The sequence below is a fragment of the Anopheles arabiensis genome, chromosome 3, assembly GCF_016920715.1.
Source record: "Anopheles arabiensis isolate DONGOLA chromosome 3, AaraD3, whole genome shotgun sequence".
NCBI classification, from domain to species: domain Eukaryota; kingdom Metazoa; phylum Arthropoda; class Insecta; order Diptera; family Culicidae; genus Anopheles; species Anopheles arabiensis.
The window spans coordinates 53,164,341-53,188,651 of record NC_053518.1 but is presented as its reverse complement, the minus strand read 5'-3'; the positions used below and the strand labels follow the sequence as shown (position 1 = coordinate 53,188,651).

The window sequence follows — 24,311 nt, the reverse complement described above, 5'->3', positions numbered from 1 at the left end:
GTATGTGTGCGTGCGTTTGGAAACCCCACAACTATTTGATTCTGATGCGTACATTTTCGATTTTCTGGATTTGTTTATTATGGTGCGCGTATGGTGCTGCACCTGTCCGTCCAGAATCTGGTGGCTTGTTCGTTTGGAGTAGTTATCATGTCGCCGATTGACCGGCAATGCTTTGGAATGGGTTCGGATCGGTAGGTTCATGTTTTGATCGAGTGCATTCCGTGCATTTGTCGCGTCACAGCGGTAGCCCGGCAGCAACAAAGTCAAGACAAACTCTTACCCGGGTGTGGACTGATATGCTAAGTTCTTATTATTATTATAATTATTATTATTATTATTGGCGTAATAGACAACGCGATCATGCCGGCCTTTTCAGGACTTGAGTACCACGTAGCCGGATAGTCACCCCTTGCTACGGCGGACCCACGACGGGCATACAGATGTGCGGAATGATGGCGGTGTCGCGGGCCCGCTCCTATCCAGCGTGCAACTTGTATAATGCCACACTGTCTCCTGCTTGATGCATACGCTGCAGGCAGGGAGAAGGGTGCACCTCCACGATAAAAAAAAAACACGGTCATGAACCAGCGGCGGACCTAACGATAGGCGGACTAGGCGGTCGCCGAAGATCTCTAGTCTGTAGTATGCCGTATGTCTACAAGTGGACAGATTATTAGCGACAAGGGCCCCCGGAAAGATGGTCTTCAGGGCTCCGTGGCTGGAGAACCATTTGCACCTACCCTCTCCCCATGGCGACTACAATTTTAGGGCCTGTGACCGATGATCGTAGGGGTTCTATGGCCACCCCCCCCTCATCCGCTGGAAATTTAAGTATACTGTTCAATCTCCCAACAGCTGTGTGCCACTACCCTCTGCTCCCTGTCATCAGTTACCATTGACAGGGACCTCAATTCGTCTTTCCGCCTTTCATTAACACTTTCCTTTCTTTGACCTTCTTTTCGTTCGGAAAAAACACATTTGGCGACAGTTGTGCACACATACGCAGGCTCACACCGATGCGCAGACGGCACAGCATATCTGTGTAATCTACAACATACGAAAGCAAAAGCTTAGTGTAACAAAGTTATGTTTAATGCTTAACACGTTCAGATCGATGACAGGCCCCACTGCCTGCCAGTGAACTTTCCAGCCTGCATTCTAGGTGCTGGTGGAAAGGAAAGTTGATGAAAATCAGCGCCGGGATGAACGTGTTAATGCGAATTAGATTCAGCGCGTTTTACAGCAAACCCTCCAGCGTAAACTAGCGATTGCTTAGTCATTTTTACATTGCATCGATTAAACTCATTGCGATTTTGTGGTTTGATTTGTGAAAATGCAACTTCATCGCCGCAATGTTTGTTAACGGCATTTTAAGGCGCCACAACAGCTCGCGAGCATTGACCACACGCGAGAAAGAGATGGCGCTATGGAGGGAAAAAGCACGGACGACGGCTGACAGCGATTGGCCGTCTGACGCACCAACACATCCAAACCTTCGAAAGCGCGCTCAGGCGAGGGGTATGAGGCGGAGCCAGCGACGGGCAGCTCGACGAGCTGCTCGACAAATTTGCCGTTGGAGAGAAAAGGAAGGCATGATAAAATTCTCAGAACGCCATAACGCCTTCCGTCGCTTTGCACAGCGGGACGCTGTGGGTTCTGTATTCGGATGTAAACAAAAACACACACACTTTTTTAAAATTTCGATGCACATTGACCAGTACAACGATAAAATGTATTTCATTTAACTATTATTCAATACTTACATGCCCCAATATATGGTTTAACACGTTTATATACGATTTCAACCATCACTTTGGATGGTATCAACGGATGCCGACGGCGTTGTTGTCTCTGCGTCAGGCACATGTATTGTTGCCGCTTCTAATGCTCGGGTCGTTTTTTCGTTGGCAGTAGCACAACGATTAAACGCACTAATTGTACCACTTGCAAAGCGATACAAATAAAGTAAAACATATAATACACCGTACAACACACTTCTTAACAACACTTGCACATAAAAACCACTTGTCGATGCGGTGATCCAATGTCCTGTTTGCAGTGGAAAAATAACAATGAAAGTTTAGAATGCTTTCAAATATGACATTATTTTATAATACTTTCCTTTCCATGCTATTTTGTGGTGTATGGCAACGTTGGTTTGCTTGAAGATACACAACGACCGGTGTGTTGGTCCAGTTGAGAATGTGCCGATCACGATCACAGCCGGCTTTAGTGATTGTTTTAGAAACTGTAACAAAGATCAATATCATTAAATTCAATTATTTTTACAATTCATTGTGATTTCATGAAAAATAAAGTGAAAAAGTAAAGTAAAAGTGAAAAAGTAAAACATTTCATCTTACCGGCGTCGTATTTCGTCGGCATACACACACACAGCTGCTCGATCATACTCGGACGAATGTTGCCAAATTTCGGGATGAAATGATGTTTTTCCTGTGGAATAATGTGTTCAAACATTAAAAGATAGTTTATTTACTCAAATATGCACAGAACACTTACCTTTTCTCGAGTTTTCACATAAAATTTTACGATTATTCTGCACACAATCTTTACGGGCGGTTGTCCGTGTTTGTTTACGTTTCTGACTTGACAGATATCCGAGCTGTCATGTGACGAAGTGAAATACATTCAAACCTCGCCAATTGCAAGTCTGCTTTTTCAATTGAATACAAAAAATCCGAGTTGTTCACATAAATATGAGAAAAAGTCAGTTAATCCACATTGTATAAAATAACAAACAAGACAAAATACGCAGACATTAGTCGTGTTACAAAATGTCTTTCTAATAAACAAAATCTATCTTTTTTTGTAGACATATGATATAAATGCAATTAGCGAGTTCTAATTGTATCATATATATTGCTATTTTCAAAGCGGTATAAATTATAACAAACATCAGTGCTTTTTTTTTTTAAATAATCAGAAAGATAATTATAAACTCAATAATGATTAAAATGTATTTTATTACATTTATGTACAACGATAACCTAACTATAGTAAGCATGTTCATGCACGTGTGTAATTATTTGATATTTTTTCTGTAATCCCAATATGAATGTTATTAAGTAAAACAGACAATTTACTCTGTTCCTTTTTCAATTCTTCAAGATACGGTTTTTTTAATAGAAACATGTAAGTTTGTTTAAAAAACATATATAAATACATATATTAATACACAAACATATATAAATATAAATATAGAAATAAATAAATAAATAAATAAATAAATATATATATATGTATATATATATATATATATATATATATATATATATATATATATATATATATATATATATATATATATATATAATAATATATGTATATATATATATATATATATATATATATATATATATATATATATATATATATATATATATATATATATATATATATATATATATATATATATATATATATATGTATATATTTATATATATATACTGCCGCATGCGGCCCGCGTCGATAATGAATGCGGCCCGCGAGAATGTTTTGAGTAGTACTGAAAGCACTGCAAACCAAAAATCTGTTATTACTATTTGTTGAAGTGTATTCATTCATTCATTCATATTATTTTCCAGAGAAGAACAATCATTGTGTCGCTATATTTTTCTAAATTAACATTAATGTTCCCATAACGTGTACGTGAATTTATACTACGTGATAACCGTCCAGCCTCATCCCATCCTTTGGCTTGTCTCACACCGATGAATGCACATGAAACCCCACTTCAAAGCATCAATGCAGTGCCTATCGATAATATTCCGAAACCGGCAGAGCAAACCATCAATGAAAAGCCAAATAGTTCATCACCTAGCAATGTACAACCAATAGTGCACGATATGGAGCATTCACCTATCCCAGCTGATCGTACGGCTCAAAACAATGACGTTCATCACGAACACAGCTCATGAAGCTTACGCACACAAGAAGCATCAGCCAGTCGCTATTCGCACACTAACACTTCATGTAATGACCACGCACGCACTAACACAGCAACTCACTTGAAAATGTTTTCAGCTCGCGATATTAAAAACATTTCACATGCCAAACCGACTGACACTGCTTTGAAACCATGTGATATACATTTTCACTACCAAAATGTTAGAGGACTACGTACCAAACTCACAGAATTCGGATTGAACACATTGGACGCTAAATATCAGATAATAATACTCACCGAAACCTGGCTTGACAATTCAATTCCATCATCGCTACTGTTTGACCCGGGCTATTCGGTGTATAGATGTGATCGTAGCTTGTCTAATAGTATGCATACTCGTGGTGGTGGCGCACTGATCGCATGCTCATCCTTATTGAACACCCGTGAACTCACTCTACCACGTAACTTACTTGAGCAAGTGTGGGTTACCGTTCGCCTATCATCTTGCACGATATTCATCGGGACTGTTTACATTCCTCCTAATCGAGCTAACGACACAGATACTCTTACATCTGTGATTGAAAGTGTAAGTGCAATAGTAAACCATGCAAAAACTAATGATCTAATATTTTTGTTTGGAGATTTTAATTTTTCGGCAGTATCGTGGTGTCACTATCACAACAAACATTTGGTCACTCATCATCGTTCGCGCACTATGTGGCAAATTCATCATCTTCGGTCAGATCCCGGTTTTTGGATGAAATTAACGCTAGCGATCTTTATCAAATAAGCTGTATCAAAAACTCGCTTAACCGGCAGCTCGACTTAGTATTCGCAAATTTTATTGCCGCAACTTACTGCATCGATTTGCACCCCTGCCCAACACCGATGCACCTCTATTGCTAAGTCATGTAAATTTGTATGTCCCTACTAGACCTTTAAGAACTCGACAATTTTTAATAACTGACTTTCGCTATCGTCTTTTCTGTGCTAGGGATCCGTTGTTATTAATGTCCAAGAATTTTAATTTATTTTCAAATTTTGTAGACCTGTCCTTTAGTGTACCGAAATGTACTAGCGTCATTCGAGATTGCATTACGTCTAATTTTAGGAACACATAGTTTATAAGACATTAGTTTTAATTGTGTATGTAGGCCATGGAGGCTCGATACTCTATAATAAATAAATAAATAAACACCACTAGTCTCTCCTGACCTGTACCATCCAGCCATCGATTTAACGGTTCGAATTCCAAGCACAATGCCTAATCCTACACTGACTCAAGCAAGTAGACCTAGGATGAATTTTTATAAAACCAATTTTACTTGGCTTGATGAGCTCATAACTAATTTTAATAGCCAGTTCAGAATTAGCCAGTTTAATTCTGTTGATGAAGCTTTATCGATATTTATACGCTTTCTTTTATCCTCGTTTGATTCGTGTGTACCAATTATCACACCAAAGAGCGGCCCTGCTTGGTCTGACCGCCACCTAAAAAAAACTTAAAAAGAGCTAAGGAAGCTGCATTAAAAAAATATACGAAGTACCGATCACCTGTTAACAAAAGCATATTAAATGAAACAACTCGCTTGTACCGTAGTTACAATAAAATACGCTACGGTGGCTACTTGTCTCGGTTGGAGAAGAATTTCATCAAAAGGCCCAAAGCTCTCTGGAGTTTTCGTAAGAAACACAATAGTACAAATGTGACACCTAAATCGATTTACCACAATGACCGAGCTGGTTCAACTGCTTCAGATATTTGTGATATATTTGCGTGTAGATTCGAGGAGGCATACACAATCTCAACTACTGACGACAATATTATCACCAACGCTTTAATTAATACTCCTAATGATGTCATCGACCTTAATTTAACTAATATATCGCAAGAATCTGTTCTAAATGTGCTCAAAGCAGTCAAGCCCAAAGCTAGTCCTGGCCCAGATGGTATTCCTGCCATCATTCTCAGCCGATGCTGTGAGTCCATTGCGCCAATCTTCACCAAAATTTTTAATTTTTCACTGCAACAAGGAGAATTCCCCTCTATTTGGAAGAGTTCATGGATTGTCCCCATATTTAAAAAAGGTGACAAGGAAGATGCAGCCAACTATAGAGGCATAACATCACTCAGTTCTGGAGCCAAAGTTTTTGAGAAAGTGATCCAAACAAGTTTACTCACGGCTTCATATCACTATATTTGCCCTCAACAACACGGTTTCATTCCAAAGCGGTCGACGATTACTAACCTTGTTGACTTTACATCACAATGTCTCCGTAACATGGATAGCAGGATGCAAACAGATGCAGTTTATATGGATTTAAAGGCTGCTTTTGATAGCATCGATCACAACATCCTTTTAGCCAAGATGAATAAGTTGGGACTTGGGCGAAATTTAATATGCTGGTTAGAATCGTACCTTGTCAATCGATCGTATGCTGTATCTTTCTCACGGTGCCATTCAAGGTCTTTCATTGCATCATCTGGTGTGCCACAAGGTAGCAACCTGGGTCCACTACTGTTCGTACTGTTCATCAACGACCTATCGTATGTAGTACCAGCAGCGAATCATTTAATGTATGCAGATGACATTAAAATCTACATGACGATAAAAAATGACACAGACCACTCCGAGCTACAACAATACCTTCTCGATTTTCACCAATGGTGCAATCGAAACCGCCTGAGCCTCTGCATTGAAAAATGCCGAGTCATTTCATTCACACGAGCACGAGAAATTAAGAACACCAGCTACACAGTTAACGGTTTACCAATAGAACGCACTAATGTTATGAAGGATCTCGGAGTCATACTTGATTCAAAGCTGTCATTTGACCAGCAAACAGAGGAGGTGATTACCCGAGGTAATCAATTGATTGGCATGTTGTTTCGGATAACAAGAGATTTCAAAGACCCAGTCTGCATCAAAGCGTTATACTGTGGTATTATCCGCCCGGTACTCGAATACGCCTGTGTCGTCTGGAAGCCCTCAATCCAAAGACTTTCTGAGAGAATGGAATCGATACAGCGTCGCTTATCCCGATACGCAACACGCTTGTTACCTTGGCCACCTGGCAGTCAGTTACCACCTTATGAAACGCGACTTCTGCTCCTTGGACTGCAACCGCTCCACATCCGACGCCGTACCGCACAACAACTATTTGTGGCTGGTTTACTGCAAAGTAACATCGACTGTCCTTCCCTACTCCAGCAGTTAAACTTTTACGCGCCTGCTGTTCAGCTTCGCTCTCGTCCGTTACTTGCCCTGAACCGTAGTCGAACTGGATATGTATCTAGAGACCCCTTCAACTCCATGATTAGGGTGTTTAACGAAGTTCGTCATTTGTTTGATTTTGGAACCTCAGTGCAATCCTTTAAAAACTGCCTTAGAAGCGAATTATTAAGATGATCTTACTACTTATTTTAATCTAATATTAGACTTAAGAACATTCACACGGATCCATTGTTATCCATTGAACGAGTAATAAACAAATTAAACAAATTAAACAAATAACATCTAACAAACTTATTCTACACGTACGTACAGAAAAACCGAGACCCTTAAGAAACATTAAATCGAATGCAAACTCATACGTTTTATGTTTCGATTAAATTCTGAATATTAGCATAATTTTGTGCAGACTCGATTGCACATTCTATATGGAAAAACAGATTTGCGTCTGCCTAGAAACGAAATAGGAATGAAAATAACAAGATACACACACTTGGAAACTTTGCAACAACTAGTGATGGATTGTTAAACCAACAGTTTCGCTCGTTGCCGTCCGAAGTCTATAGAGCCATCTAGAGTCATTCGGAACCGTTGGAGTCATCGGTTGTCGCACGGAGCGGCTAGTCTGGAGTCGGAACCATTTCTGACGGTCCTACCGATCTTAATGCCTCTTACTGCCGAGTAAAGGCTTCAGTCGGCTCCGAATTGCTCCGAACAGATCTGTACGGCTCCGATCTTAGTATGTTACATCTTTGATATTCGATTGGAGCCACTTCTGTTTTTTTTTCCTAATCATCCCACCATAAAAATCAGTTAATATTCAATATGTACGACATATCGAAAGCGTTTGTAGCCAAGTTGAATTTATTTGCATCTCACATTCTACAAAACGAATTGTACTTTGCAACCTCCGCGAAAATCAAAACTAAAATGAAATGATTATGCTTAAGATAAAAAAATTTACATTAAGGATTAAAATAAACGAAATGCCGAAGTTCTGCAATACATAGCTAATTAATAGGTTAGCTTAGACAGTCCTTTCCTTAATTAGCAAATCATTTCCCTTCAAGTGTCAAAAAAATATTTGCCAATCTTTTTGGGTTCATACACCACGAATCTGCGTCGGATAAAAATATCGTAATTTAACAAAATTATTCATGAACAACGGGTTCTTGTTATTAGTAATCGAAAAATGAAAATGAAACCACAAGAACAATTGGGACTTGGAAATTAGCGAAAACTAATGTTTAAACACGATTTATTACAATTTTTCTCTTGAACTGTCAAAAAATTGCTGGCAAATATTTTCTTTATTCATCCAGCGATGAATAGCTCAGAATGCTTTTAAAAAAAATTCGCAACAGGCAGCTAGATTTCCCCTACCTCAGTGAAAAAGTGCGTTTGAGCGATATTTTCTAACAGAACTGCCGTGTGAGAACGGGACAAATGAAAAATATCCTATTTTAATAATAAGGATAAAATGAGATTGCATGTGACTTTAAAAGTATATTAAACATTTTTTTTAATAAAAAAGAGCACAATGGACATCGCAATTTTTTACGACGCAATTACGCAATTAATAAGAAACGATTCCAGATTTGAAGCGAGGAGTATAAAAAGTGAATGTGTTTAACATATATAAATATTGAGGTATATTTTTTTTCTCAACTTTACGGCCCGCGAATCACTGAAAATCTGTACTTGCGGCCCTCTGATGAAATGAGATTGGTACAGCTGGTCTACAACAACAAAAATATTGGTCTTGGTATGGGATTAGAAAATTGAATTAAATTATGTTTAATGTAACATCTGAAAATGATGTAAGTTTTAAAACCTATTCTCATACCACCATAATGTGTGTGCAAAGTTTCGTTGAAAATGATCCAGCCGTTTCGGAGGTTGTTCGCAACAAACACCGTGACTGTGATATAGCTATGTAAATAAGTTATGACAACGGGTGATGCTGTCGCTTCGGAGTGTGTTGCTCGACTGCGATAGTTTGATATATTTCTACATTTTGGACTAACACTACTACTTATGGATAGGCTTACACTAATACGTTTAATATTCTATTATAATCTAATGTGTGAGCTGGTATTATCATTTCTAACACCGATACCAACAAATATATTACACCGTCGCACTAGCCATACCGATACGTATATACGTATATATATAGCTATCTAACTTTTGAGCGAAACGTACGTCAAAACTAGAAAAAGACATAAACATTAACTTCAAAGTTATGGTCTGATCGGCTGTGGTTGATACACAACTTTAACATTTTTTTTATTGAAATAAATAAAAAAATATAATATTTTCTAAATTAAAATTTTACACTGATATGTTAACAAACAATCGGCCTCAGCACCATTTTTCGATCGAAAAAATTCGATAGGCGCTCACGTAAAACTGACAGTATAACTATTTCTTTCATACTCCTGCATGAAGTCGATTCCCATCGAGTTCAGTACTTAGTGTAGGAAAACCATTTTTTTTAATATTTAATAAATGATTTTTTATCACCCAAAATATTGAAAAAGAACCAGAACAATTACCAACTTGCTTTTACATAACGTTTTTCAAAACCATTAACCTTGATTTATGACATTTTTCTGATATTCTAAAATTTCCGCAGCTCAATGCGTTGCGGGTTTTTCGCCATACAAAGCGGAACGATCGAATTTTTGTAGCATAGTTCATTTTGCTCGTGAGTGTCATGGTATACCAGTTTTCAAAAAGACCAGTAAAATGAACACTTTGGCGGCGAAATGAGTGTCAAATGACACCAAAATGACAGCCGGATCGATCGAATTTTTTCGATCGAAAAATTGTGCTGAGGCCGAATATTATGCACCTATGCGCCAGATTTCATGCAAATCTAACTAGAAATTAAAAAAATATACAGTTTTCACAAAAAAAAATCTTTTTTCCATACAAAAGGCCCGATAATTAAACACAAATTGCAAAGACAAGTTATCTGTCATAGGGAAAGATGGACACCGAATTTATTGATTTTTTTTACTTCTTATATAAGCGGTCGGCAAAGTGAACCAACCAACTTAGAAGCGCATCAACGAATGATCAACGAATGACTCCTCGTAGCGTCTTAAATGGACTGCGTACAGAAGTCTGTCGTCGCATAAGAACGTTTCTGCGTTTAACGAAGACAGAGGTACAAGTGGCTACATTACTGGGTTATCTGGGCCGGGAGATCGATGCGACCCGCCAAACAGTGAAATAATATGAGAAACATGAACATACATATCAGGAAGCAGAAATCGCGTCCACTGGCTTCGCAATGGCAAACAATGACGCCAAAACTAATTGCGTTCATATTAGATGAATTTCGGAAGAATTACGACATGCTTATTTGGTACAATTTGGTACAACATCCGTCACATGTGTTCCATCGATTTTTTCTGGACCAACATGATGCAAAAGCTCTACTCTAACAAATTTGTCGCGAAAACTTAGGATGTCCATAATGGCGAAAATTCCGGATAACTGATGGCAACTTCCAAAGTCTTAGATTTATTTGTCCAAGGAAGCTTTAATAATTACCTTTCAAATGTTGTACATGTTACGAAATTATCTCTCCTAGTTCTTTTTCTACAGCCAGCCGAAAAAAGGCATTTTTTCATGTAAACATTACGGGGATATTGATGACGAGTTCGAACATACTGAACGATCCGTCATTCCATGGTACTTTAATTAAAGTTGAAAGAGTACGATGGTACAAAATGTTATTCTAAAAGAAGAATATAGTAATTTGTAATAGTAATTTCTATACGAATAGTTTCTTCCCATCTTTCAAAACCAGTCAAAACCTTTCGAGAACCGGATTAAATGTTGCGGCGGGCCGCATTTGGCCCGTGGGCCGGACTTTGCCGACCTCTATCTTATATCATTTTGTGATGAATAGATTTCATCAATTGTCTTAAATAAGGGTATTTAGAAGATATGAACCTTCCAGCAACTAGAGAATGGAAATATGCGAGAAACGGCAACAGTAAAAAAAGCAACCATTCGTTATGCTATTACTTGCTTGACGTTGATGAGGCGCTTCACGCAATCCAATATCTTGTCACGACTTACGCACTTTATGCAATAAAAGAAGATGCATTGGCCTGTATCGTATACCATTTCGATTGCGATCGAAATCGAAATCCGATGAACAAAAGTTTATGTTGAATGAACACCCCGCTGTGCAAATTCGAGCAGTTTCGCACGTTCGTAGGTGCGTTATCGTGGGTGCGTGCCCGCGTACGCGCTCGCGCGCGCGTGTGTGTGTGTGTGTGTGTGTGCACACACACACACACAACTTTAATTAAAGTACCATGGAATGACGGATCGTTCTGCGCAGGAAATGTACCAACCCGCACGACAAAATCGAGCAGTTTTGTAGCTCGGATTTTCGATCGCTTTCTGCTAAAAGCGATCGAAAAAGCGAGCAGAAATGTCAGGGAAAACGCTTGGATTCCGATCGAAGAAATATCCCGCTGCGCAAATTCGAGCAGTTTCCAGCGCAGAAAATGCACCAAAATCTGCGCTGGCCAGCGCAGATTTTGGCTGGTCTCCCGCGCTGTTCTTCAGCGATTCCTGCGCTGGGTCGCGCAGTTCGAGCAGTTCGGACAGTTCGGGCGGCGGCGGAGCAAAAAAAAAAAAACGGTCAAAAAATTTAAAAAAATAATGGCGCCCATTTTCTCGTCCGCTTCTTCCTCTCCTCTCCCTCCCTCACCCTGGCTTGCCTTACTTGCGCTTCTGCCCGTGCCTTCCGCCGCCAGCTGATTGGGTGTTTGTGGTGTACGCGTTGATACTCATATGTGCATTGCGGTTGTGTATTGTTATTGGTGGATGTTAGCATTTATTAATTGTGTGTGGCCTTGAGACGCTGTGGGAGAAGCTGGATTGGGATTCAAAGTGTTATCGGTGTATTGATGGTTTATTTTATTTCGTGCCGCTGCTGATGAGACCATTTGATGCCCGTGGCAATCGAGGGTGAAGAAGCCTATTTAAAACAAGCGTAGGAGAACGTCTAACACTAATCTAATATATTTGTTTAATTTGAACATGTTTGATGCTTCAACGACCTTCTAAGCATCATGTAGCACGATGTATTGTGGCAATAAAATATTTTTTTTAATGTGCAGAAATCTGTCACGAGGTTTTCGGCTCGCGCGCGTGTGTGTGTGTGTGTGTGTGTGTGTGTGTGTGTGTGTGTGTGTGTGTGTGTGTGTGTGTGTGTGTGTGTGTGTGTGTGTGTGTGTGTGTGTGTGTGTGTGTGTGTGTGTGTGTGTGTGTGTGTGTGTGTGTGTGTGTGTGTGTGTGTGTGTGTGTGTGTGTGTGTGTGTGTGTGTGTGTGTGTGCGTGTGTGTGTGCGCGTGTGTGTGCGCGTGTGTGTGTGTGTGTGTGTGTGTGTGTGTGTGTGTGTGTGTGTGTGTGTGTGTGTGTGTGTGTGTGTCACCGAAGTTATTTGTTCCAATCTGCACGTTCCCTCTGCAAGTACCCTAGGCGCTTTTGGAGTTATATGGACAAACAACGAAAATCTGCTGGGCTACCAAGCATTACACGTTATGTCGGTGACAGAGCCTGTTCCCTGCCAGAAATGTATAAATTGTTTGCCATGCGCTTCAAGGCCAACTTTGCTTCTCAAACTACTGGTCCACAAGATGTGGCCGATGCTCTCTCTAACACACCTGTTGGTGCACTGCTCCCTATGCTACCAGTCATCACTGTCGATACGATCACCTCTGCCATCAAACGTGTCAAATCCTCATATACCCCTGGCCCAGATGGTAACCGACCGTTATCCTAAAGTGGTGTGCTTCTGCGCTTGCTCCCTCGCTGATGAAGATTTTTAAGGACCTTTCCTGCCACTTGGAAATCTTCCTGGATGACACCCATCTACAAGAAGGGCTGTAAGAATGATGCTGTAAACTATCGTGGCATAACCTCACTCAGCGTGTGTGCAAAGGTGTTCGAAATGCTAATCTACGAGCCATTGTTGGCCTCGGCCTGCAACTATATTAGTGTGAATCAACATGGTTTTGTACCCAGGCGATCTACAACGACTAATCTACTAGAATTTGTTAGCAAATGCCATAAATCTATCGATAACGGTTTACAACAGGCAGCATTCGACAGTGTATCGCACTCCATCTTGCTAGCGAAACTCGACTTACTTGGTCTCCCAAACCCTATGATAATGTGGCTTAGATCGTACCTTACAGATCGTCAATATTCTGTGAAGTTAGGCCCGTACATGTCAAGTCCAGTGCATGCATCTTCTGGAGTCCCGCAGGGCAGCAACCTGGGTCCTTTGCTGTTCCTTCTTTTCATCAACGACGTGACGTTGATCCTTCCGGCTGATAATCATCTATTGTACGCAGATGACGCGAAAATTTTTCGTGTTATTCGTGAACCAGAAGACCACGCCCGACTGCAAACTTCCTTGCATGAGTTCCAGTGTTGGTGCAACCGTAATGCTTTATCCCTATGCACACATAAATGTGAAGCCATCACTTTCAGTCGTTCTCGCTGCCCATCATTGTATGAATATGCGCTTGATGGACAGTCCTTGGCGCGAAAACAATGTATTAAGGATCTAGGTGTTTTGCTCGATACAAAACTATCATTTAAGGATCAGCTGGATCACGTAGTAGCCACCAGCAATAGAATGCTAGGACTAGTTATCAATATGACTCGCGAGCTTAATGATATACCTTGCACCAAGGCGCTCTATTGCTCACTTATCCGGTCGTTGATGGAATATGCAAATATCGTATGGTGGCCAACTGCAGCGCGTCCGTTAGTTCGATTGGAATCAATCCAGCGCAAAATTTCACGATTTGCACTTCGCTCATGGAACCAAAGGCTCGATTACCGGACTAGGTGTTTACTACTCGGGCTACCCACCCTAAGTGAGCGTATACGAAAAGCCAGGTTGTCGTTCATCACGGGACTTCTCGACGGCCGTATTGACTCTCCGTCACTACTGGCTGCCATCAACCTGTACGTTCCGGCCAGGCCGCTCCGGACTCGGGCAATGTTTGCCCTCGACGACCGTAGAACGCAATTTGGCTCCTCTGACCCGTTCCTACTCATGTGCCGTGCTTTCAACGCAGTCAGCGACGCTTTTGAGCCGAGGATTTCGCCAACTGAGTTTAATGATCGTGTTTCTGTGTTAAACTTGGTTCCATAGTGCACATTTTTATGTTCTATGTTATTGTAATCCATTGTAAAGAACTTATTGTAAAATATTGCTAAAATGGTTCGAGAGGGCATTATTGTCCATCGATAGACAAATAAACATAAAAAAAACTCATTGCGGTTTTTTGGTTTGATTTGTGAAAATTAAACTTCATCGCAGCAATGTTTGTTAACGGCTTTTTTAAGCGCCACAACAACTCATGAGCATTGTCCACACGCGAGAAAGAGATGGAGGGCTATGGAGGGAAAAACACGGACGACGGCTGACAGCGATTGGACGTCTGACGCACCAACACATCCAAGTCTTCGGCAGCGCGAGTTAAGTGTATGTGTTTCGGATTCACAAATAAGAACGTCTGTTCTCGTTGGATTCTACTTACAGATTAATCTTTATTAGAAAACCTAGCTTAGATTTAACCTATGAATCCTATTTACTTTACATGCATATAAGCAAAATAGTATTACTAAATAGTATTGGTGTTAACTCCTCCCAGCTTAAAAGAACGATGCCCACATCGTAAGGAATCATTTGATGAAACTATAACATTACAGGCATATAACCAAACAAAAACAGAGATGGGAGAAACATTTTATGCATAGAGCCGATGTATGAAATGCCAGGGTGTTCGTCCATAATCTCGATGAAAAACTCCTGTTTGGAGTTGGGTTCTTATGGTTTACCATCCCTTTTTTGCAATCTTTCTTAGATGTTCTACCTGCATCCGATATCAAGCACGAAATAATGCTTTTTGTGCATACGTTGCAAAATTGTCAGGTGATTGGCATTATAACCATATTGTATTATCCACCATAGAAACATTACAGTTTCACGGATATTTTGTGTTTGAACGATAGTGGCCTTTTTCATAATTTTCAATTCTCACTCAAATCTGAATTCACAAGTGTTATATGTCAGCAATGCTCACTCAAGATATAAAGCCTACGAGAGCATGGGAGTTTAACGTGAAGCTGTAAGATAGTTTTAAATTTCTGTTTCACATATTCAGCTGGTTTGAGTTATTTAATTTCTTTTTTTATAACAAATTCTTCCACATTACTAATTATTAGTTAGATATTCTATCTAACTACTAGTAGCCTGTGCAATACATGAAAATGTATATGAACAATGGTGCATAATTATTTAAATTTCAAAATTGCTGATTTCAGAACTCTTTTCTTCAAAAGAGACAAAAATAAGGTTTCATTGATCAACTCAACTCTAAACTATCTCAATTTTCAAATCATTTTTGTGAATTTTTCTATTTTCTTCAAGGTTTACTGTACTATTATTTACCTTAACGACTGTTTTCTTTTTAAATCTGGGTTTGTGCTTTAATCTAGCTTTAGTTTTTTCATAAATAGGTTTGTTTTCTGCTATTTGTACCACCTTTCGTGATTTATTGTGATATTTTAAGACCTGTGATTGTTTTTGAATAAGATTTTGATAAACTGTTTCTATTATTTTAGATGAGTCTTTGGAAGGTAAGATAATCTTTTGAGGTGTGTATTTTGTGGAGGAGTGAATGGTATTATTGTATTTTTGAACTGATATCTGTATGATATCAGGTGGTGATAACGTCGTGTTTTCCATCTTTGAGATTCGATAAATCTCTAAAATGGTTGAATGAAACCGTTCTATAATACCGTTGATTTCACTGTGACCAACAGGTGTGACGTAGGTAGAAATTTCAAGAGATTGGAAAAAAGTTTTCAATTCACGACTGCTGAAGGTCTTTTCACCGTCTAAGACTAGTATTTTTGGAGGATGGTATTTTGTAATCAATTCTTTAATAATAGGAACTACATCTATAGCAGCCCGTGATGGAGTCAATTTAATTTGAGCAAACTTAGAAAACTTATCTATGTAAGTTATGAAATGATGATTTTCTATAAAGAAGATATCTATATGTGTAATTTCAAATGGTTTATGAGGAATAGGAGTTTTTTGTAAAGGGTAAGATACAGGCTTTCTATCGTATTTATTTATGTGACAAATTTCACATTCTTTTATAAATTCAATCATTTTTTTCTAATTTGAGGAAAATAGAATCTTCGAAGAATCTGGCTTTTATTTTCTTCGGCACATCTATGAGCTCTAAAATGCTCTTTTTTATTAAATTGTACTGCTCCTCCTCATCTTCTATATCTTCTAATATTTTTTGAGAAAAACGAATTTTTAAAAGTCTTTGATTCCCAAAAAAGGTCCTATAGACTTCTTGAATTTGACCCATAATAGCTTCAGTAGTAAATAGGCCATTTATTTTGGAGTGATCGAAGTTTTCTTGCAAAATTTTAAGAATAGTAGCTTCGTTAATATTACTGATGAAAATAGTAATTCTTTTATAAGTATTAAACAAAATTTTAGTATTAATATTATCAGGGCCCATTTTTAAAATAATTTGTTGTTTAAATACGTTAATTGGAGCTTCTGTAGCAATAATAAAAAAATCGTCAGAAGTATCTGCTGAGTGTTGCGTACCTGTCATCGAAAATGCAATTCTACTTAGAGCGTCCGCAACTACATTATTTTTACCGGGCCTATAAATTAGTTCATAGTCGTGCTCTTCCAAATAACTTTTCCATCGTTTTAGCTTTGCATTAGAATTTTTCGATGACAGTGCAAAAGTTAAAGGTTGGTGATCGGTAATGATTTTAAAGGTGGCTCCATACAAATAGTTTCTGAAAGTTTTAAGTGCCCAGAAAATCGCCAACATTTCTTTTTCTGGTACAGAGTATTTTTCTTCTGCCTTTGATAAGGTACGTGAGGCAAAATGAATTGGTAGATCTTTTCCATCTTCATCCTGTGATAACACAGCGCCAATAGCAAAGTCGGATGCGTCTGTGTCCAAAACAAAAGGTTTTTTATAATCAGCATAAATAAGTATATCCTCTGATGAAAGTATTTTTTTCATCTTATGGAAACATTCTATTTCATTTTTTTCCAATTCTATTTTTTTGTTGGATGATGGACTCTCCTCTCCCCTTAAGAGGTTTGTAAGAGGTTTTGCAATTTTTGCAAAATCTTTTACAAATCGCCTGTAATAACCCATCATCCCCAAAAATCCTCTTAGTTCTTTTAAGGTTTTTGGAATAGGGTAATTGCTTATTACTTATATTTTTTTAATGTTTGGTCTTATACCATTACATCCAATTACGTAGCCTAAAAATTCAATTTCAGAGTGCAAAAACTCTGATTTGTCGAGTTGAACTTTTAAGTTTGCTTCATTTAATAGTTTCAAAATTTTATCTAAATTAATTAAATGATCAGTTAAGTTTTTTCCAAAGATAATAACGTCATCCATATAAACATAACAAGTTTTACCAATTTCTTCTCGAAGGACGTCATCAATTACCCTTTGAAATATGGAAGGACCGTTATTAAGCCCAAATAGCATTCTAACAAATTCATATTTGCCGTTGTTGATAGCAAATGCCGTTTTTTCTATATCACTCGGTCTCATTTTTATTTGATAAAAGCCAGAGGCTAAATCTAGCGTCGTAAAAAGAGTGTGTCCTTTCAGTTGATCAATAACATAATTGATTTCAGGCATGGGATATCGATCAGCTATTGTTTTTTGATTTAGCTTGCGATAGTCGATCACCATGCGAATTTTTTTTTTCTCCAGAGGCGTCTGATTTTTTTGGAACGACCCATACAGGTGCCGTCCAGGCAGAGTGCGAAGGTCTGATAATACCATTATCCAGCAATTCTGTTATCTGTTTATTGACCTCTTCGGTATACGCTGCTGGATAAGGATATACCTTTTGGTGTATTGGTATATCGTCAGTGGTATTTATACAACACTCAACTCTAGTAGTGCATGTAAGTTTTAATTTGGGCTCATAGAAAACAGACATATTTGAATCTAACACTTTTTTAAGTTTAGTTTGTTCAAAATTATTTAAGTGATTTAATCTAAATGAAGAATTGGATGACTGTGATGAAGAGGTATAACAATTTAATGGTATTTGTAATGTTTGAGAAAAATTATGTAATTTAAGTACCCGTTTTTCTAAATCGATACTTGCATTTAAGTTATACAAAATATCTGTTCCAATTATCCCTACAAAAAAATGATGAAAAGAATGTAACATAAATCTACAAATGCAATTAATTTTAGGATAGAAAAAATTTAAATCGATAGCTGATTTCAATTGAAATTGACCACTAGCACTGGCTATATTTTTTAAAGGTATTTCAAATGGTTTAGCTGTTTCGCAAGATTCTGCAATTTCAGGATTAATAAAACTAACGTTTGCACCTGTATCGATAAGGAATGGAAATTCTCCTTTTCTATTTTTAATAACAATGTATGGGACAACAGGTTCTACCATACATTGTTCATTCCTAAAAAATGGTTCGGTTGCTCTTGTGTATTAATATCTTTACCAGGTGTTTGGTAATTATGTAAATATGTCATCTCGTTGTTATGAGTGATGCGAGTTTCTCTTTCTAACGGATGAATTTGCGGATGAATTAAAATTTGATGGTGATGGTGATAATGAGCTATTAGTGTATTGATTATATAATGTATTCGGATATGTGTTAGTAAACTGGTTATAATGAGCATTAGTGTGCTGTGTAGGATTAGGGACGTACTGGTGTGGGATCGTTTTAGTTGGTTGGTAGAATTCGTTAGTAGAATTCGAATCGCTGTATTGTACAAAATTATTGCTTGTAATTGGGTTATGTAAAGCATTTGAATAAGTATGTGTGGAATGATTATTGCAATAGGGTTAGCTGAAGTATATCGGCTTCTAATACTTTCATCTACCTCCATGGGTACGGGTAGATCTCGTCGCATTTGATGGCTTCTGTTAGTATTTGTGTTACCGATCTGGTTTGGATTATAGTGATTGTTAAATGGTTGCCGGCGAGGTAACGGTACTGGGGGTTTTTGAACTTGAAAATTACCACGTGGAGTGGTAACCGGCAAAAATGGTACCGATAGCTCTTTTGGTTTGGGAATCGGAATAGAAGTATTGTTCATTCTATTACCACTAATGTATGATCTACAATCCATATTTTCATACTCTAAGCAAAACTGATAAGCTTTTGCTAATGACGTAGGGCTAGCAGTTTTAAGCAAAATTGACAAAGGCTTGTCCAAGCCTCGAATGAAAGCATCCAATGCTTTTTCTCTAAAAAAAATCAATATGAATACTCGCGTTATTTTTATAACTATCTTGTGTCTGCACTTGTGTTACCAAAGATGCTAATAGTTCGTTAACCCTGCCATAGTATGAATTTAATGGTTCACTTTTTCCTCTTTTAACGGTTGTCAGCTCAAAATCTAATGTTTTTAAGTCTCGTTTATCGCAATAATATAATAACAACGTTTCTTTAATCTCTGACCATTTTGAGGTAATATTGTTAGAATTTAAGACGTCGGCAGCCTGGCCGCAAATTTTACGTCGGATTGTTTTTTGGATCAACTCATACATTAAAGAAGTTTCTCCTACTCGACACCGTTCGCAAAGATTCATGATGCTTTCTACATCATCTATCCAGTTATTCAACTCGTTTGGTTGTCCATCGGAATTGCGAAGATCTCTCACAAAATCGGGCACCTTACCGAGCTCCAGAATATTTGAAGCCGGTTGAACAAAACTCTGGCTGCCGTTGAACATTTTTTCACTTCGACACTGTCACTTTGCACCACACACTTTGAATACTTACAAAATAATACTCACACAGACACTATTGTTGCTTACCAACGCTGATTTTCGTCGTGCTCCGTCGGTGATGCTCCGTTGTAACTCGTTGGTGATACTCCGTTCGGGGGAAGGTTAGGCAGCTGGTGGAGGGGAATCCTTTTTACCGGTCCGGTTACTAGGGGTCTCGTACAGCGATCGGGTGATAACCACAGTGTCCCAAGCTTCGCTTCGCTCTTTTGCAGTAGTGGCTCTTTGGACCACTGTTTCAGAGAGTATTGCTCTCTGAGATTTGTGAAGACTTTTTTTTCCTGCTCTGTGCTTATCTCTTCCCGTCTAGGGCTCTCCTGATTCGGGCGCCAGTTAAGTGTATGTGTTTCGGATTCACAAATAAGAACGTCTGTTCTCGTTGGATTCTACTTACAGATTAATCTTTATTAGAAAACCTTGCTTAGATTTAACCTATGAATCCTATTTACTTTACATGCATATAAGCAAAATAGTATTGCTAAATAGTATTGGTGTTAACTCGCGCTCAGGCGAGGGGTATGAGGCGGAGCCAGGGCACGGGCAGCTCGACGAGCTGCTTGACAAATTTGACGTTGGAGAGAAAAGGAAGGCATGAGAAAATGCGCGAAAGGGAATGATTTCTTCCGTCGCTATGCACAGGGGGTATTAACGTGTATTTAGTTTTAAACCAAGAGACAAATATGCAAGTTGTAATAACGACATGTTTTACGAAGAGTGTAGAGAAAAACAAACTGACTTGTCGTTTGACAATCGTATTACCATATTTGACAGGTTTGTTTTAGGCTCCTCCATAGAGTACCACACGTTTGTCTTTGTCGGTTTTCGTATGTCGTATACGATAGATTCTAGAGCACTGTCTTGGCAACCAAAACGCCCTTTTTGTTAATCTCCATATTCATCTCCATACATCATGGCTAACAAAATCAGGGCTAATAACCCACTTGTAGTCAAACTAGCCACCTTGGTTTCAACCCAAATAAATTTTTCTCTCGGTCTGACAAAAGATTGTAAGCATAAATTCTGGTTATGAACTCGATGGACCCCTCGAAAAAATTTCAGTGAAAGCTATTCGATATTTTCCAGTAGGGTATGAGTCGGTTAACAAGGCAATTCGATCGTCTTACATTTTACAGACATTTTATTTTGTGTAATTCTTCCACCATAGACAAATTATGTTTAATGAATACTTGAGCATCTAAAGTTATGTTCACACGATGGCGTAATATATTTCATTTCGTACGGTATTTGACACAACACAACACAACAAAAAATGAGATATATTGCATGCACATAGGAGTTGACGACTGTACCACGAGACCGGCTTATAATATATAACTCTTTCAAAATTTTAGATGTGCTGATGGTTATATGGGACCGCGTTGCGAATATAAAGATCTTGATGGTTCATATTTGCGTAAGTATTTTTGCAATGTGATGTTTGTGAATGTGAATTATATTATATTTATATATGTTTTTTTTTGTAGCTACTCGTCCAAGAGTTATGCTAGAAACAGCTAGCATAGCAAGTGGGGCTATTGGATCCTTAGTGTTAATCATCATAGGTTGGTGTTGTTGGTGTGTTCGAAGACATCAGCAACGTAAATGGATTGACAAGGAAACTAGTGTAGATATGGTAGACTCTCCCGGTGTTGTACATGTTGTGCATAGTGAAAGATTACTTCGTCCATTTGGAATTCATCATCTTAAAACGATACCTATGAGCGACTCATTGAAGTGATACGAATTAAATGAATGAAGAATTTAAAACCAGCAAATAATTTTAAGTTTGAATAAAAATCAGAACTCTAGTAAGACATCCATTGTCTAATTCAAGATATGTGTTAAATATTAACGCATGACGGGGAATTTTGCAGATTTTTATGACCTCAGAACTATGATAAAGACATTTAAATGAAAAAAGTAGACACACAATATTACCACGATGTTTTAAATACATGTTTATTTGTAGATTTGATTTCTGATCATCTAGCCTTAAATGCCCATAACTAACATTAATTTTTTTTTTGAACGAAAGAAGAATACCAAATTTATTAAAATTTTTATCATTCAACATATTTTGTATGCATTTAATCAGTTCTAGTAAATGTTTTAGTGATATAATTTTGTTGTAATCAACGTGATCATCCCATCTTGTTAAGAATATTCAGAATTTACGAAGAATTAAGCTTCTATTACTTTCATTATGTCATTTAGTATTCAATAAAGTATTGTATTGCAATGCTTCCTTGCTGATAATAAATAAATGCGTAAACAGTTGTATGTTTTAGGGTGATTAAATTGTTCGATAATTTTTATATCAATGACTTTGTCGTTAATTTGATACTTCGCTTTAGTGGATGCATTCACGTCCTTCACATTTTTTTCTTTCTGAATAATTTGTTCATGCGGAAATTCACCAAATTTGTACATGTCAAATGTATAATGAAGATTATGAAAAAATGAAATTGAAAATCATCGCTTAAGAAAGTATTATCTGGCAGGTCGTTGTTAAAATTTAAAAGTAAATAGATTATACCATAAATATTTATAATTTATCTATTCAGCTTCATAAGATTTTAAAATATAATATTTTTTCTTTCACAAAAAACTATTCTTTGGTGATTATTTTGTCTTCTATTTACGCACAAATAGTTTAGGTTGTGTACCATTGCTTTAATCTACAATATTTTTACTTTACGTTCATATTGTATGTATTCATAAGATTATTATAAAGTATGTTTTATACCTTGAATAACTGAATGTGCCTAATCCGTAAAAAATCTTGATTAGTATTTATTCTAGATATTTTTAAATAACTACATGATTAAATGACAAACAGGATTGGAATTGGTTGCCCACCAAAAAAAAGAAATTGTATTACCTTTAGTCTAAATTAAATCTCACGTATGGCTTAGGAGGAACTGCAAGCAAATAGAAATTTGTCAAACCTATTGGATTGGCAGTATTAAAAAATACTTTTTACATTTACATTAGTTTTTTACATAAATGTATAGAGTATTACCTTTGGGGTTATTTTATTTTATTGGTTGATGAGCCCTACACAAATATTATTAATTAGCAACATTTTGTTAGTTTTGAATACAAAAACAACAAAACATGAAGCTGCATCGAAATATATTCGCTTTAAATTACTGTTTTTCCTTTTCATTGTTTAAAATCAGTGCAGCAAGCTTCTTATTCTTATGAAGTTATACATTTAAATAGTAACACAACAAAGATACAAAAAATACAAAAAATAGTTTTATGTTTGATTCCATGAAACAGTTGAAAGAAAACATAATTTCAGTGTAAACTGATGGAGCTATGTTTGTATCGTTTAGTGATCATGAATTGCGTGAAATTCGCTTCTATTGGGTTGAATATTAAATCGTTTAATTGCATTTTTGTATGTTTGGTTTCATGTTACACACTTTTGAAACTTATTTCATAAAAAAATGTTTAGTATCAAACGAAATTAATTAATTTATGCAATGCTCAATCCAATAATAAAAAAAATTAAATAATATGGAGTCAAAACGATGCAAATGCAGCTACAACTGCCTTTTTACAAAGTTTAGTTTATTTGCGCCTTATTTATCATCAATACATTTTATCTCACTATAAAAAAACCATAACAACTAAAAAAACGAGATCAATGTAGTTACAAAGTGACTTTCACTTAGACAAGGTTGTTGCAGGTTCAGATATGTTGGTGCACCCAACGGCCATATTGAAGTGCACAATTGATCCAAGTATAATATGACATACTGGTGTATATTTGATCGTAGTATCCTATGAAATACTGTTAATAAAATGTTTACTTGTCTTTCAACCACCATATATAGTGAAGGTATTTTAGCTCTGTTAAAAGGTTATGGGCCGATAATAACCCAGTGTAACCCAAGCCTCGAAAATTCTTTAAGCCATTGCAAACATTCATCATGATCGGTTCATGCTAAAGCGAACATTTTTGGAGATCAAACTTGACAAATCTTCAAGTCTGGAATCCCACTTAATTCGTTTCGACCAGCTGATGCGGGAGCCCAAGACGACCGGTGCAAAAATGGACGAAGGGGACATTGTGTATTACTTAATGCTGAACATTCCGGTTTCATAAGAGTCCATGAACACAGCGATGGAAGCGGTATCAGAAAAACTAACTCTGAAGTTTGTGAAAAGCAAGTATTTGGATGTCAAATCGAAATTGAGAGGAAAAAATTCGGGCAGATATTTTTTTTTTCGATTCAGAGCAAGAAGCTTTTGCTGGTAAGACC

The 24,311-nt window shown here is 37.4% G+C and overlaps 1 protein-coding gene across 6 annotated transcripts in view; it reads left to right on the top strand.

Annotated features, from left to right (window-relative positions):
* LOC120899514 (protein spitz-like) overlaps positions 1 to 23,877 on the top strand; it is a 109,581-nt gene extending 85,704 nt beyond the window's left edge. For all 6 annotated transcript variants that reach the window (XM_040305466.1, XM_040305464.1, XM_040305465.1 and 3 more), the window contains 2 exons: positions 21,390 to 21,451; positions 21,522 to 23,877. In XM_040305466.1, the coding sequence (XP_040161400.1) occupies positions 21,390 to 21,451; positions 21,522 to 21,775 (316 nt within the window). In that variant the 3' untranslated portion in view covers positions 21,776 to 23,877. The remainder of the gene's footprint in view (positions 1 to 21,389; positions 21,452 to 21,521) is intronic.
* Positions 23,878 to 24,311: the final 434 nt, after the last annotated feature.